We start from the raw sequence: 15,780 nt of genomic DNA on the forward strand, positions 1-15,780 counted from the left end.
TGGAAGGCAGCGGGGATGCCATCCAAGATAAACACCAGGTTAAAGATTTGGGGTTCCATACAGTGGAATTCCACTTGCATTGTCCAGTTTTTGATTTTCAGTCTACAAATAGTTTTAAGAAATAAATGGCCATTAGCTGTTTCCTGGGATGGACTGGCAAATGTAATGAACAGTGTAAGGGTAGTGAATTGTGTGTAAATTTCTTTCTAGTTTGTTTTTTTTTTTAATCTGAGACGTTGAGGAGATTGACCTTTGGAAACAAGTATGTTTGGGATGTGTATTGCTTTTCCTTGACTCATTTTTAAGGCAGTTTTGTGATAAACTCATAAAATTCTATACTTGATTGTGGTTTGAAGATGAGGAAGCCAGTTTTGGATATTCAGTTATTTCATAATTTTCAACCTATGGTGTTTAAAGTTGAAATCTAATACAACTTTAACCATTTTATTTTTTTTTATAATCAGAGTTACATTTTCAGGAGTTAGGTGTGGCTGGTTTGAATTGGTGGTTTCTTGTCCACAAATATTGGAGTCTTGTGTGTTAAGTAGTCTTGATATGTGGTGACTGAAAGTTAGGCCCAACAGAAGGGGATATTGTAGTTTTTCCAGCCAGGCACAGTAGAAAAGAGTCTTTGCAAACCCCTCTGTTGGAAGGAATAGCATCAAGATGGAATTGAGAAGAACTCATAGTTTAGTCTGTTTGTAGTTCAGCCAAGACAGGTGATGCTGTGGCCCCAAACTCCTCAGTACCCTCCTCTAAAGGATTGTGTTTTTCTTTATCCAGTTGTTCATTTTAAATCACAAAATTCACCTTTCCTATCCATGGTCATACTGTAGCTGTGGGTAGGGAACTGAGTTCTCTGTGTCCAAGTGGAAGTTTAGTGTCTGTTGTTCTGCCTCTGTCCTGCTGAGCATCATCGTGGTGACTTTTGGCTTAAAGGTGAGGTTGACTCTGGAATCTGATCCTTAAGGCATTTGCTATGAGTATGGACAACTTAAATCTTTATTTTAAATAAGACAAGTGCCTGAATTCTTGGTCTTTTCAAATCAATATCCATACCAGATGGTTTTAATGTTTTGGGGTTTTTTTTCTGTGCATCCCATTTCTCCCAGTAATAGGATTGGTTTCTGACCTGCTGTACTCAACAGGAGCTGTGTCCTTTAAAGCAGACCCCATTTCCTAGTTCAGTAGTATCCCTGAAAAGATGTACAGATACATGGAGAATTGTCAGAAAGCTTTATAAATGTTTTTCCACTTGGTATTTCTGTATATTGGATGTCAGATTTGATGGGACTTGGGAAGCATTATTCAAGGAGTTGTTATATCCAGCTCCAGGGGAATGTTAATTAAAACAGTCTGTGGTGACAACCTGCATGGCTGTTTACCCTGCAGCTCCAGGATTCTTTAGAATGTTTTGCCTGTGACAATTCAGTACCAAGTTTTATTTATCTAAAGACTCTGGCCAGTTGCTGAGCAATTTTTGAGTGTATTGTTATTTTATCTAGCGTTTAGTGCATGTTATGATGCAAATGCTTACTAGCAGCTAAAATAATTTGGGCTTGGACTTTGTAGTGCATAAATATAAAATCTGAAATCTGTATGAATGTACCTTTTTTTTTCCCCTGGAATGAGGTTCACCAGCTCTTCCGTTCAGAAGTGGTTCTGCTCATTAGCTGTGGGCTGTATCCAGAGGACTGCATTCCTCTTATTTCCTCATTGCAATTTCTTCTCTTTCAGACTGCCACATGAGGGAGGGAAGGTGAGGGATGAGGCTGGGTGTTTGCTGGCATTAGCAGGGGAGGGTTACAGCTCTTCACGGGAATTAAGGTGGAGATTTTCAAGGTGTTTCCTGGGCATAAAGGTCTCCAAAACATTTCTCTATGCAGGCTACTTTTCGTGCACGTGCAGTTATGTTCCAGTGTTCCTCACTTTTATATGTGAGCATAATTGTGGAAGCATAATTAGGCAGCTACAGAGGAGTAAATGTGAATGGCTGTGGGAAAAGGAAGGTGATATGTTGAGTGTACCTGCATGGGAGATTTCGGGGACGTGATGGAAAATCATTGGGGAGGACCCTCCTGGTACATCAACAGTGCTAATTTCAGAAGTACCAGTATTCTGAGACTCCTTGAAATAATGGTATTGCAGTATTTGAAACCAGCTCCTTCCATTTAGACTTTTTTTCTTTTTATCCTTTGTGTCTTAATGTACCTTTACCAATTTTATGTCTCCTGTGGTGCTGAAAACTCCACACTTCCCACCCTATTAGCATTAGTTTTTACACTTCCTTCGTGTAACAGCTCTTGACCCATTTTCACTTCCATTCTTCTAAAATAAATCTTCTTTTCCTTGTATTTTCAGACTAAGCTACCACCAATATTTATTCCTGAATACCAGGTCATGTCTGGTGCTTGAACCCTTTTGGGGCTGAAGTTTAGACTGTGCAGGTTTAGCAGAGCAGGGCAACTGGTGGTAGTTTTTTAAGATTTTATAATAGTTGTCCTTTTATGTTGCCTTGTATTCAAAGAACAGCACAGAAAATAATTCTCTGTAGTCCGAAACTTACTTTCCCAAATATGTTTGTTGTATCAGTCTTTTTAATTGTCTTGTCCACATAAATGCACATTGTTCTCTATTTAATACCTTTTTTCCCAAGCTATTTTATTCTTTATTTCATTGTCATTTTTATGCTTGGTGACTGATAGTGTTACATTACCAAAGACTTGTCCAGATCCAAAGACCTTTGCATGAATAAGTTATTCACATTTAAAATTTGAGGTGTTTTTTCCTTAGGCAAAACAGGCAGCTATTAATGCTTGAATTATGGGTGGGTTTCTGTGTTTGTTTGGTTTTTTTTCTGTGTTGATTTTAATAATATTTCCAAAGTTACTTACCCAATGAAAACAAAACCAACTGTTTATTTGTTGTATCACATGTAACTTAAAATCTATGTGGAACTCGGTAGACTACTAAATAAAACTAGTGTAACATTAAAATACATATATATCAGTATTAACTATTTAAGTGTTCTGAAGTATGACATCTTAATTGTGATGTTCTGTGTTCGTATCGGTAAGAACTGATAGAATAAAATCAGATTTAGTGGTCTTAAATTTTAGAGTGTGGTGAACTATTCATGAGCTCAAACAGCTGCTAAAATAAGGTTCTGCAATTCTATTTGAAATAGACTTATTATGGTAAAAATAACCAAAAAGATGTTCCTGTAGTGTCAGATAAAAATAATCTGTTTCAATTACCTATGAAAAATCGACTTTTTTTTTTTAAAGGTGTGTTTTCTTTTTTTTAAAGATTAATTATGAAGGATTTGGAATGATGAAATTCCATACACAATGCGTCATAATCTCCTGAGTCATCTGATAATGAGATGTTTTCAGGGACAGCATAGGATTCTGTTTGATAATTTAGAATTTGTAGAAATGATGTAGGTGTGTCTATACATACATATATGTGGGTGTTTGTAAGTGTTTTCTCCTGTATTTGTGAGAAATAACGGAGGGGCTGCATCCTCCAGGTGATCTCAGAATTAATGCAGAGTGATGCACTGCATGAACTCCAGCCAACAGATTTTTTCCTAAAATGCAGTTGGTTATGGACACTGTCAGCTGCAAACGACTAAGCTTCATGTATTTCATGTATGTAAACCATTTTTAATATGTAAACTATTGAGTTTACATCTGTCTGGCAGAAAATACTTGTCAAGAATGTCTTATAATAAGTGTTCTGTATTCAGTGGAGGCAAGTTGGGCTTTTTACTCTCTGCTAAAATGTCACTTTTCTCCATTTAATCATTGATTTGCATGTATTCTATTTTGTATTCTGTTCTACAGTTCTGTGCTTTTTGTGAAGCAATATCCCTTGGTTTTCAATGATAATTAACTTAATGTTAATTTTTACTTGTAAACTTGGCAACCTTGACCTTGCTTCTGCTGTTTGCTGTGTCATCTCTCATCTACCGTAGGCATCATTTGAAAGAAATATTTCATATCTTCAGCAGAATCTGAAAGTGGAAAAGTCCTAGACCACAGCAGTGGCTTTTAAAGAAACTTAAATCATAATTGTTGCCATCGAAGTGTGCATGTAGCCAGTGTGTGCAACTGTTCTTTGTTGCTTGCACTGTTTACTCTTGAGTCCAGTTTGATGAAGCAGTAATGATAAGAAAATAAATTGCCCAAAATTGCTGATACATTTCTTGATAGATGTTTGAGGAGGATCAGTTTGTGTCATTCTATACTGATTGTCCCTGAAATGATGAGGACTTTGCCCTTAAATATTATTAGCTGATTAGAATAAATTCATAATGTTCCAATATACCATAGAAATTTTGCAAGAACAGAGTTACTGAAGAGGCCAGTCCATGTTTTTCCTCCTTGAGGCCGAGTCTTTTGGGGTGTGAGCATTTTTGTGTTCAGCACACTGTACTTTTACCAGCCTTATTGAGGCTTTTGTATATAGTATAGTCCATACATGAAATACAAGAGAGTCAACATGCTAAACTGAGGGAGAAATTTTATAACACAATATGAGCATCACAAAGAACATATAAAAAGAAGCTTCAAAAGCTGGAGTGGGAATTGATATTGAGTAAGAAAGTAGGGGAAGTTAAGAATATTGTGCCAGTATATAATATGAGAGATTTCAGTGGAGGAGCTGCTGCATTAATTTAGGTTATCTTCAGTCAAATAAGAATGGTATGCTTTTCTCTGCAGAGGTAAATGAGGTGTTCCTTTAAGTCATCTACAGCTCAGGAGGTGATGTTTATGGTGGAAAAAATAGTTCAGTTTCTGAGGAATTCAGGGTTGTCGTCTTCTTGCTTAGCTGAAGTGATCTTTGCCTTGTGCACACTTGTGTTGCTGCAGAGCATGAGCTGGAACTGCAGCAGGAGGTTCTTGGGGCAGTAGCTGTCATTGTCACAAAATCACGTGGCTTGGAGAAGAGGGTGGGAAGAGAAGCATTTTGGAACATCCTCTGTTGACACTGAGGTAGGGAAATGAGCCCAGCACACACAGACACTTCTGCCTTTCTGGTCTGTGGGTACCCTCTGACTGACTGGTAGTGGACTGTGTGACCATCACCTCAGTGGCCACGTAGTTATTTCATTTTCCAGGAGGATAAAATATCCTTTAAGACCTAATTAATGTTCCATTTCTAACCATTAGTGTAGTATGCATTTCATTTGTGAAGAGTCCACTGACATCTCCCTCTTCAAATTTTTTCATGGAATCTTCTTCGTGCTTCCAGTTTTCATTCCCTGCTCTCAAAGCCCAGTTGGATCACTGGAGAATCCAGGAAAATGGAGCAGCAACTGGTTTTTTGTCACCTTCCCCCAGTTCATCTATACAGTAGTGTTTTCTCTTGTGAACTGGAAGGTTCTAGGAACATCTTGAACATCTTGAAGCTTTGAATTTGTCATTTTACGCTATATTGTCTGCATTAAAACGCTGTCTTTTTCTTGAATTGTTCATTTATTACCCAGTAAAATTCAAATAACATCTTTCACTGTATATTACTGCCCAGCTGTTGCCATGCTAACAGTTTAAATTGCTAGCTTTTTGGTTCTCCGTAGTTGTCAGTGTTTTTTCTATGTTTTAAGTAAAAATCTGCTGACTTAGTGCAATCCCCATTTTTTTATGATTAATATATTAAAGAATTAACATTTTGTCATGTTTGGCCACTTAGCCCTGCTTGCTTTCATAGTCAGTCATGCTTGTCATGATTAAGAAAGAGTATCATTCCACTGTCTTCTTTAGAAACAATTCAAACAAGCTGTATTGATTTTTTTTTTCCCCCTTCTTTTTAGTACACTTTTTTAGCAGTAGTTTGAATTTGTGCCGCAAAATAGAAATAATTACAACCAGTGATAATGGTAAAGTTTTCTTTCTTCATATTAGTTGAAGTAGAAATAACATTGTCCTTGCTTTTCCCTTATAAAGCAGAGCTGTAATGTGTTTCAGTGACTCCTGTATACAATATTTAGAATTCTGGTTTTATCTGTTAGATTGTTTTGGGTTGGGTTTATTTATTTATTTACTTACTTGTTATGGTATATTCCCAAATCTAGGGTCTTTTATTCATGAAATGACATGATGTTCATAAGAGCCAAAACTGGTGTTTGCTTTATGGGGTTTGGTTGGTTTGGTTTGGGGCTTTTTTTGTGGGTGTGGGGGTCAATGATCTTACAACAGATAGAAAAAATATATCATTCCTTTCCCTTTGGAATGATAAGTAGTGAACACACAGGGGTTTGGTAGCGCATTTTAAAGGTGGTACTAGAATTACTTTTCCTTTTGTGAACACATGTGAGTGTTCTGCTGGCTTTTTCCAAGTTGGCAAATACAGTAAGCCTTTTTCTTCACTATGTTGTATTTAAAGGTGTCCTGAGAATTGGTGGCTGAATTTGTGAAATCAGGATGCCCCCAGTCACGAACTCTGATGTCACAAGAGGGAATTAGTATGGCAAATACAAAAAGTGTGAAGCTGGCAAACAACATGAAGATTGTTACTTTTTTTGGTGTCATATAAACCAGTTTGTTTCCTGCAGCCATCCCTGTGTTGGTTTCCTGCTTCTTCTCTGGTTGCCACACTGCAAAGTAGCTGCGGGTGCTTATTTTGCCAAGCTCCTAAATTCTTCAGGTTTCCCTTTTATCTTCATGCAGCCTTGAACAAAGGGAAGGAAGCGTATGATGTTGTATAGCAATCTCCCTTTTCATTCCAGGCTCTTTCCCTTTCTTGGTAATTTGTCAATATTAGCAGTTCTCAAGGCTGACTCCACTGAATGCACTTAGCGATCATACAGTGTGGAGAAATAACAATACATAAAAACCTCAGGGGTTTTTAACTTCCTCTGAAGTCTTGGTGTCTCTGGATAATTTAAATGGGTTGCACAAGTGGTGTAATAGATGGCCTTGGCAGTTAAAGATCCACTGAAACTTGATCTTTTGATTATTCCTTCAAAGAAATCATATACAAATACATGTAGTTGTGTCCTCCCTCTTTACATCTGTTCATTCAACAAAGAGACAAATTCCTAGCTGTGCAGAAAAGTACTTATTACTTTCTTAAGATGCTTATAGACTGGTCTGATGGGGAAGAAAGCTTCTTGACCAAAACCAAAGTTGGATAAATCAGTTTGTCTGGGTGAATCTACTGGGAAGAACCAAGAGCCATGTAGGGACTAACGTGAGACAGGGAGGCTGACTTGGTGTTCCCGCCAAGGAAATAAAGCTTGGTTTTAGTTTCTGTTTCATTTTGTTACAGTGTGCTCAAAGAATTTAAAAAATTCATTTGAAACAACCAACCTTCACAAGTTAAGTTTGCATAAAAACAAGTGTTTTCCTGATGATGTTGCAAACAGGTTAGAGGTCGGCTGGGAGGGTGTGCTTTTAATGGTGTAACTGAATTGGTCTTACAGGAGCAGAAAACTTACAGTTAACTGTGGCTTAAAGGGGAAGTTCTGGATTCTTAGGCCTTGCTTTGTTCCAGCATTAGTGAGATGGCTTAGCAGTATGTTCAGTGTGTATGCTAAGGCAAAGGAAAGTCTGCCTCGTTGAGAATTGGTCTGAGATGTGTGAAAGGCTTGGCACAGGTTTTTGTACCCGTACTATACACAGTGCTTCAGATACTCGTGATACATCTTTTAATGAGGGTTTGCTTAAAAAGGAGCTGGGGAAACACTGAAGGTCCCCAGATGCTGAGATGTTTAAGTTTGTGTGATTTATAGTTTCCTTGAACATCTGTACAGAAAAATCCTGTTATATTTGTTCATGAAGTCAGGTTCTCTTCAAATAACTGTAGCCATCTAATTCAGGAAATAAACTACCTCAGCTTCCTCTCCACAGTTTTTCTAAGCTACCTGCTGTGGTGGCAGTTTCTATATGCTCTGAACAGTGACTGAATTGGAGAAGACAAAATATTAATTTAAGAAACTATTGTAGTGTGAATATTCTCTTCAGCAGCTGCAGCAGGTATTGCAAATGATCAGAAAACAGAAAGCCTGTCTGCAAATCAATCTGACAGTAACATTAGGGGCACTACCAAGAATTTTGCTACAATTTGTGCAAATGGAGAGATGAGACCAAAAAGTGGAGAGAGGAAGCACAGCTCCAAACCCAAGATTCTGCATTAAAATATTTGCAGGTGGGAGCAGGTTCAGCTGGTGAGTCTGATGTTGCGAGTCAGTACATACACAGATTTGAGAAACTTACTTTAGATTTGTATGCTTTGCTTCTGATTTCAAGGATCATATACTTTAGGTTGAGAGTTGACTGACTCCAAGAGGTATTGATAGTAATGGAAATGAAATTAAAGGAATAGTAGCTTTGATCAACAGTGGACAGAATTATAGTCCTTCCAGTGCAGTTTGCTAAGGCAAAACTTGCAGCATGAAGGAAAAGTGCTGTAGCAGTTCTTTGATGTAGAGGCAAATACACATCTCAATTTGAACTCTTTGGAATATGGCCAAAGAGCTGCAGAGTTTGAAATATGTAATTTAAATGGCTTTATTAAATCATTGTAATACCACACATACAGCTGCAGTTCTGTTGCAGCATCCCTTTGTTTTTATTCATCAGAACTTAGCCTCTGAAAACAGCCATAAGATAAGGCTTTTCTGGACTTGGAAGTGTGTGATATATCTCAGTCTTGGGATATAAATTGAGATCCGCTCATAACAAATTAGATCAGTGATTTGGATTCTCCACAGGTGTGTTTAAACTATTCCTTAACATTTCCTCATTTAATTTTTGGCATTTCTCAGCTCTGTAATTAATACAAGTTTACACAAAGTAGATTTTAAATATGGACAAGACTGCTAATTGAGTATTCAGCTTGATTTTTCTTCTTCCCCTACCCCCCATTTCAGATTAAGTATTGGGACTTATGATTATTGTGATATATTAAAATCAAGCCGTTCATAACTGCAACCAAATTTGAAACTTAATCAGACCACGAGGTGGTGAAAGTCATGGATTAACCAGCTAGAGTTAGAATTCATTGGAAGTGTGTCAAGCTTTTGAAAAGTGTGAAGTTGTCTGCTGGGACAAAGGACCTTCCTTCCATTTAGGTTTATCCAACTGCTTCAGTTTAATGGCCAGTAAGTTCAAACTCAAGAAATTGGAATTTCAGAAAGTTGGGAAACTGATTTTATTTATTTATTTACTCATTCATTCCCTAAGTATAAATAGTATCATGAAGTAAGGATGTAATAGGTTAAAGGTCATAGCCATTCTAGTGAATAAAAGGTATCAATTCAATTTGTTAAAAATGTATGTTGTAGCACAGAACAACCTTTGTGTGTGCCACTTAAAAGCTTCTGGGGCAACTTTTCTCAAAGTAAAATTAATTTCTAATTGGATTTACGTTTCTAACTTTACTTAGTCTGCAGTAGCTGTGTAGTAAGTAGAAGGTAATAATCTGTATTTTATGACATGATAGAGGTAATTGAAAAGAATGAGATCTTGGGAAATAAATGGGAAGGTGCATAAATTGTCTAAGCAAGCATGTTGAGATAGTGTGTTCTGCAGTTAAGCAAAAATGAATGAAATAACTGGTAGAAGGAAAAATGAATTTTCTTAGGGGAAAAAAACCAACACAGAACGGGAACAAAATCAGAGATGTTTCTTTCTTGCAGATTGGAAGTAATAAATCAATAAAATCAATCATTTTGCATTTCATTGATTTTTTTTTTTTTTAAATGAAAAAAGCCATTATCTAAGTTAGAGGTTTGTTTTGTGTTGGGGAAATTGAATGTCCACAAATAAGCTAGATTTGTTTTGATTTGCATTACAATCAGTGAGCTTCTGAATCTGTTCCGTCTTAAATATTACATTTCTTCTTTGAGAAGTGATGCTGTGTTACTGAGAGTGTTTGTAGACTTCTTGTCTTGCAGGCTAATAAGAAACTTTATTACTTCTCAGAAAATGTATTATTTGCCTTAGTTAAATACAGAATTTTGAAAACCTTGTATTTCTTCTTCCCAGGCTGTTCGCTGCTATGAATCGCTAATTTTGAAAGCTGAAGGAAAGGTCGAGTCTGATTTCTTTTGTCAGTTAGGTCACTTCAACCTCTTATTGGAAGATTATCCAAAAGGTAAGGCTTTTTATTTCTTCTGATAAATGTCTTTGGGGATTGTTCTTTCATGTGACGCAGCAGAATGAAAAACATTGGGATAACTCACTGTTTTCTTGGTTTGCACTATGTTTCAAAGCCTGTGAAAGAATTGACTGGTGATGTCTTTATAAAAAACAGTTGTATTCTTACTTCTCTTTTTTTTTTTCCTTAATGAAAAAAAATAATCAAACCAAAGCACTACTGGTTCAGGTATGAATATGAAACTTCTTCAGTTTGTGCAATTGTAGCACAGTGCCTGCTTTGTTTTTCTGGTTCTTTATTCCATGACTGCACAAGCAGTTGCACAAGCAGAGGCCTTCAGAGGCCTCTGAAGGATTATTGGGATGGTGGGGGACAGAGGGGCTTAGAATGAGAGCCTGTCTTAGTGCTTGATGTATGTCCACAACCTCAACAGGTAAGGCTGGGCTGAGAGTGTTAATTTGGCAGCAAAAATCTGCACACAGAGGTTGTTCGAAGTTCTGTTTTAAGTATTGATTAGAAGAATGGGTTGTAAGGACTTGGGGGTGGGTGGGAGGTTTTTTAGGTCTGCTCCATCAGTCTTTGAAATTAGTGAAATGGTTTGGGCCACAATTGCAGCCAGTGGACACAGAACCTTATGTTTACTTGTGCTGTGTTGCTTGTGGGTCAGCACAGTGGTTTTTGGTAGTGGGGTGGATTCCCAGAGACACTCTGCTGTGTTGCTGACAGAGGTACAGGGTCAGACCTTCAGCTTGTCCTGTTTCCACTTCATTGTACACTGGCTGTCAGTCCCAGTGTCTGATGGCTGCCTGCCTTTCAGAGGTGTGGGTGAGAGCTAGTTAGAACAGGGTGGAATACTTTTTTTTTTTTTAATGGGGAGTTCTTTTTCGTTGTTTTTGCTTTTTGATTTTGATATGAATACAGTTCTGGTTGACTTTGTGTCGGGGAAAGCAAACAACACTCACGCCCTGTAAATGTGTATTCCCACCCCATACCCTTTTCCAAACAAAAATAGTAGTTTACAATTACCTTGGGATGTAGAAACAGGGAAATGAATTACCAGTGATAGTAGTTCAAAAGCACTGCTCAGTGACTCAGGCTGGCTGTGGATTGTTTCACAGCAGTGTCTGAGTCCACTGGTTCGCTGTGTCTGACATAAACCAGTGTGAGTTTGGGCTCCTGGACCTTCATTTTCGAAGTGAGAAGTGATTAGATTTGAGATAACTCAGGAGGAATTTGCAGTTATCTAAATTCAGTCTGAAAATTCAGAAGGGTTTAGGTGATGGAGGCATCTGTCTTGTACTTCATCCCAGACAACTAGTGTAATATAACCTCTGGTTATACCAAGTCCAGAGCCATGGGAAAATGTGAAGGGAACATGGCAACATGTTTGCTATGGAATCTACTAAGTAATAGGCTGATCCTATGTTTTTGTATTTATTTTGTTTTGTTTTATTTTAAGAAAACTCTGCCACCCCCTCTGCAAACAGCTTACAGTGCTGTTGCTGATTAGCCTAATACAATTAGGTGTGAGGTGAGTGCAGTATGACTTACTAGATATATTTTACTTAGCAAAACCAGCACAGGATTATGGGCTGAACTGTATTAACTCTGCTTTTGAGTTGATAACAGTTAAGAGTGACAGGACCAGGTGTTGCTATGGATCAGAGGCAGGGTTTACTGATGAGGAGTCTGCTTTGTACTCTGCATATGGTTTTTAAGAACAAGCATTAAAAAATCCAAATGATGATTGAAAATACCAGTTCTCCAGAACTGTAAATGAACATGAGCAGAACTATGTGGGAAGAAACATCTAGGCATTAAGAAACTGAGTTAAAATACTTTAAACTTTCTTAGATGCCTATTTAAAGTCACATCTCAATCATGAAAGAAGTCTCAGGAAGAGAAAAAATTTTTTTAGTTGTGGAGTATTAAAAAAAAGGTGTATCTTTATTTTTTAAAAAAATGGGGTAGTAGTGAAAATAATACTGGAGAAATTTAAATCGATGTGAAAAGAGAAGTTAAAGGGCTTTTTAATTAAGTGAGGGACACATGTGCCTATTCACAACAGTTTTTGAACTCCAGTACCAAAGACTGTAAAAGTATTATCCTCAATGCAAAAAGTCATAGGTGTTCTATAATTAATTTACTACTGTTATTTGAAAGAAGTAGAATGCTTGTGTTGCATTATAAATTTAAAATAAAAATAAATTTTATTCCATGCTATGGATTCTGTTCCTTAATTATCATACATTCTAGTTGCAATTATAGTTAAATTTTAAATGATTTGCAACAGAAAAGAGAGTTCAGAATGTTTTGATCTCACTAATGTATATTTTATCCAGTTTTTAAGTCCTGAAGTTCCAGAAGTATAAACTACTGAAGAAGCATGATCTTCAGAACTATAAAACTGAAGTCAGTCTTGAAGAAAGTTATGGAGAGGTTGATGTGTTTAATACAGTGGATGTAATTAATAAAATATCACAAGATAGCAGCATGAGTAATGCTGCACAACTTTTATTTTTTCTTGGAAGCCTATTATTTAATTAAATACCTTCAAGAAATATATACACCTTTGTATTATAATGTAGAAAGTGTGTCTTTAATAAAGGCAAAAGTTTATAAAGGCAAAAGTTTTTAATAAAGGCAAAAGTTTTTGTTTAAAAATGCAATAAAATTTGTGTGAAGCAGAACAAAATGGTTAGTTGACTGCAGAACTGGTATCAGTGGTCAAGGTGAAGCAGTGCTGGGTTGATGGAGATCTGGGTTTCATGTTGATAGTTTTTCCTCTTGATCTCCCTCTCATTTTTTCCACAAATGCTTTGACAACCAAGGACCGTGCAGTCGGATACATTTGTTATGTATTAGTATTTTTATGGAGCTAATACCTTCTTTTGAGTGTGGTGAAAAAACCTGTAGGTTGTTTCTTTATAAGAACTAGGATTCATACCCTGCAAAAGAGTGACCTTGAGAAAGATTCATGCCAGGTTGCAGAATAAAACCAACATTATTGGAGCTAACCAGGCACAGCCCTTGCTGTGTATACACAGAGGATATCAGTGAGGGACAGGCTACCTTTGAAAGTGCAGGAAGTTGATGTCTGCTGAACTCTTCAGTATATGTAGCATATATATTTATATTTTTAATGAAACCTGTTAAATGATGTAGTAATTTCCCTTGAAGTGCATTATGTTTTCTGTCATGTGGCCACTGAAGTCCAGATTTAATATGCTTTTTCTTTTGTTTTTTTCCCTAAAAAGAAGTACTTGTCTCCAGCAGAAGTTGAATACACATCAGAAATTACTGGATGAGATTCCTTCTCTTTATATCTGAGCTTAGAGTGGAATATCCCAATGGAATTCCTAGCCTTTAAAATGTCTGAAGCTGGTCTGCAGCCTGTAGTTTTTCCAAAATGTAATAAGTTTGAAGGGCTGTTGATACCTAAAGGGTTTTCTCCAAAGTCATGGAATGGAGCTGTCTTGTTGTAGTGGCACTCTGCTGCTGTTAGGAGAAGATCCTTTTTGCATATTCTGAATCCTGTGAGCCAATGACTTGAGTTCAGATACTTCTGACCAAGGCAGGTGGATCCAGCTTAGCCCATATGCTCAAGATGGGTTCTGTGCTCAGCTTTCCTTGTCTTGATTGTGACTGGTCAGAATCTGGCTTCAGGGTTTCCCAAAATGGGAATGTTCTCTCCTCTCAGCGAGGAAAAGTATTTTGTTTCCTCAGTAGCATTGTTTTAACTCTAATCTGATGTCTTCCTCCTTTCTTTTTTAATGAGGCAGCTCTTCCCCAGCTGTTGGATTGTTCCGGAGGCTCCCAAAGCCGTTGTTCCTGGGCGTGCCTTTCGTGGCACCCCCGTGTCTGTGCTGGCACAGCTGAGCCTGCAGCTGTGTGGGGAACTGATCCAACTGAAAAATAACCCAGCACAAAAATGTGATGCAGTTGCCCCAGAATGTGAAACCTCAGCCTTGGGTTTTGCTGGAGGAGGCAGATGGGTTGTCATGGAGGCCTTTGGATGCTGGGAGCATTGGGAATCGGGATAGGACTCCCTGGTGTAAACCTGTGAACTTAGTTTGCTACTGCATTCCTTGGGAGGGCTGGCTTTTACCAAAATTATTTGCTCTACTCTTGGAGGAAACTGATGCTGCATCACTAGTTGGAAATTATTTTTTATTTCATGACTCTGCTTTCCATAAGAAGTACAGAGTCTGTAGGTAGTGATGCTTAAGGTTTGGGATCTAGCTGACTGCTGTTTAATGAGCTCATGGACTCTCACATCATCTGGGTTTTCCTTAGGGAACCTTTCATCCCTTTTGTAGAAGGGTCACATGTGTTGACCGTGTTCCAGCCCGTGACTTGGAGGACAGTTGCACAAGTGGTGATGTGCTTTCATAATTTGCCTCCTTGAATTGCTGTTCTCTAAGCAAAATTCCTGGAAGTAGAAAATGCGATTAATGAATGATTTGGGACAAACATGCAATTACTCATGCCACAGTTACTAAAGCACAATAAATACTGCACTCAAATAATTCTTATTGCTGTACTCAAGTGGTGTTCACGTTTCTAAATGTGATATGTCTGAACAGTTTTAGCAATACTTATTTTGATTATAGGTAGCGACTGCATTGTCAAAAGCACTAATATAAAAATATTTTATAGAAGATAGTGTTTCTTAGTGCAGGGGAATGAATTTTTTTTAGTAATTGTTAAGCTAAAATTAAAAAAAAAAAAAGCCAGAAAAACCCCAGAATGTTTATTGAGCAGCTCATTTATTAAGATGCAGCCTAAACACAAAATTTAAACATTTTTTGATTGTTCATGTGTAAAATTGTGTGCTTGCAAGGCAATTGCAGTTCTGTAGAGAATTTCTCTGGTGTTTAGTGTCTTAGTCTTCTAGGAATTTGAAGGAAAGTATTGTCATTAGGGAGCATTTCCATGTGCTGTGCTCTGAGGTACAGGATAGTAGGAGTCATTTTATGAAACATAAGGGAGAACTTCTCAGCATAAACAGGGTTTATGTATTGGCTGCTACCAGGCTGTTCTGTCTTACTGATGAGTCCTGAAGAACTCAAATGGATTTTAAGCAGCAAAGCCACCTGAATGAGTTGAACTTACTTGACTGTTTTCAAGTAAGTGTGATTTTTAGGTTTAAGGATTTTTATTTTGTTGTTTGTAATTGGTAATAATTGGTAGAATTTCAGTTGCTTCTATTTAGAGCTGTTTATTTCATCTTCAGGATGGAGTTAAATTTTAGGTGTTTTATTTTCAGGTGTTTCAAACCATTACATCAGATTGCTGTAGAAAGAAGAATGTTATCTTAAGCCTAGATCATTAAAATGTTCTTTATAAATTGTATGTGTGTGGAGCAAAGTTTAGCGGTAGACAAATTTATTATAAAATACACTTGTGCCATGGTCGTTGACTGGTTATCTGAAAATTTTTATTTGGGGCAGTGTTCTAAATAAGCACTTAATTGTTAAAATTCCTCTGGGGGAATTTGCTCTTTGAAGGATTTTTGAGCTTGATGAGAATCCATTGGGTTTCTTCTTCACTAATATTCTCAATATTTTAAGACTCTTCATAGAGTTCATGACCTAAAGGATCTGTAAACTTCTTGCCAAACTCTTGTGTATGTACACATTTAATACTTCTTGGGACAGTGAGCTTCACACC

General features: G+C 37.3%; 1 protein-coding gene across 16 annotated transcripts in view; it reads left to right on the forward strand.

Annotated features, from left to right (window-relative positions):
- Positions 1-15,780, forward strand: part of KDM6A (lysine demethylase 6A) — a 154,344-nt gene that overhangs the window by 24,209 nt on the left and 114,355 nt on the right. For all 16 annotated transcript variants that reach the window (XM_064646926.1, XM_064646927.1, XM_064646924.1 and 13 more), the window contains exon 3: positions 9,996-10,104. In XM_064646926.1, the coding sequence (XP_064502996.1) occupies positions 9,996-10,104 (109 nt within the window). The remainder of the gene's footprint in view (positions 1-9,995; positions 10,105-15,780) is intronic.

The sequence above is a fragment of the Pseudopipra pipra genome, chromosome 2, assembly GCF_036250125.1.
Source record: "Pseudopipra pipra isolate bDixPip1 chromosome 2, bDixPip1.hap1, whole genome shotgun sequence".
Classification (NCBI taxonomy): Eukaryota; Metazoa; Chordata; class Aves; order Passeriformes; family Pipridae; genus Pseudopipra; species Pseudopipra pipra.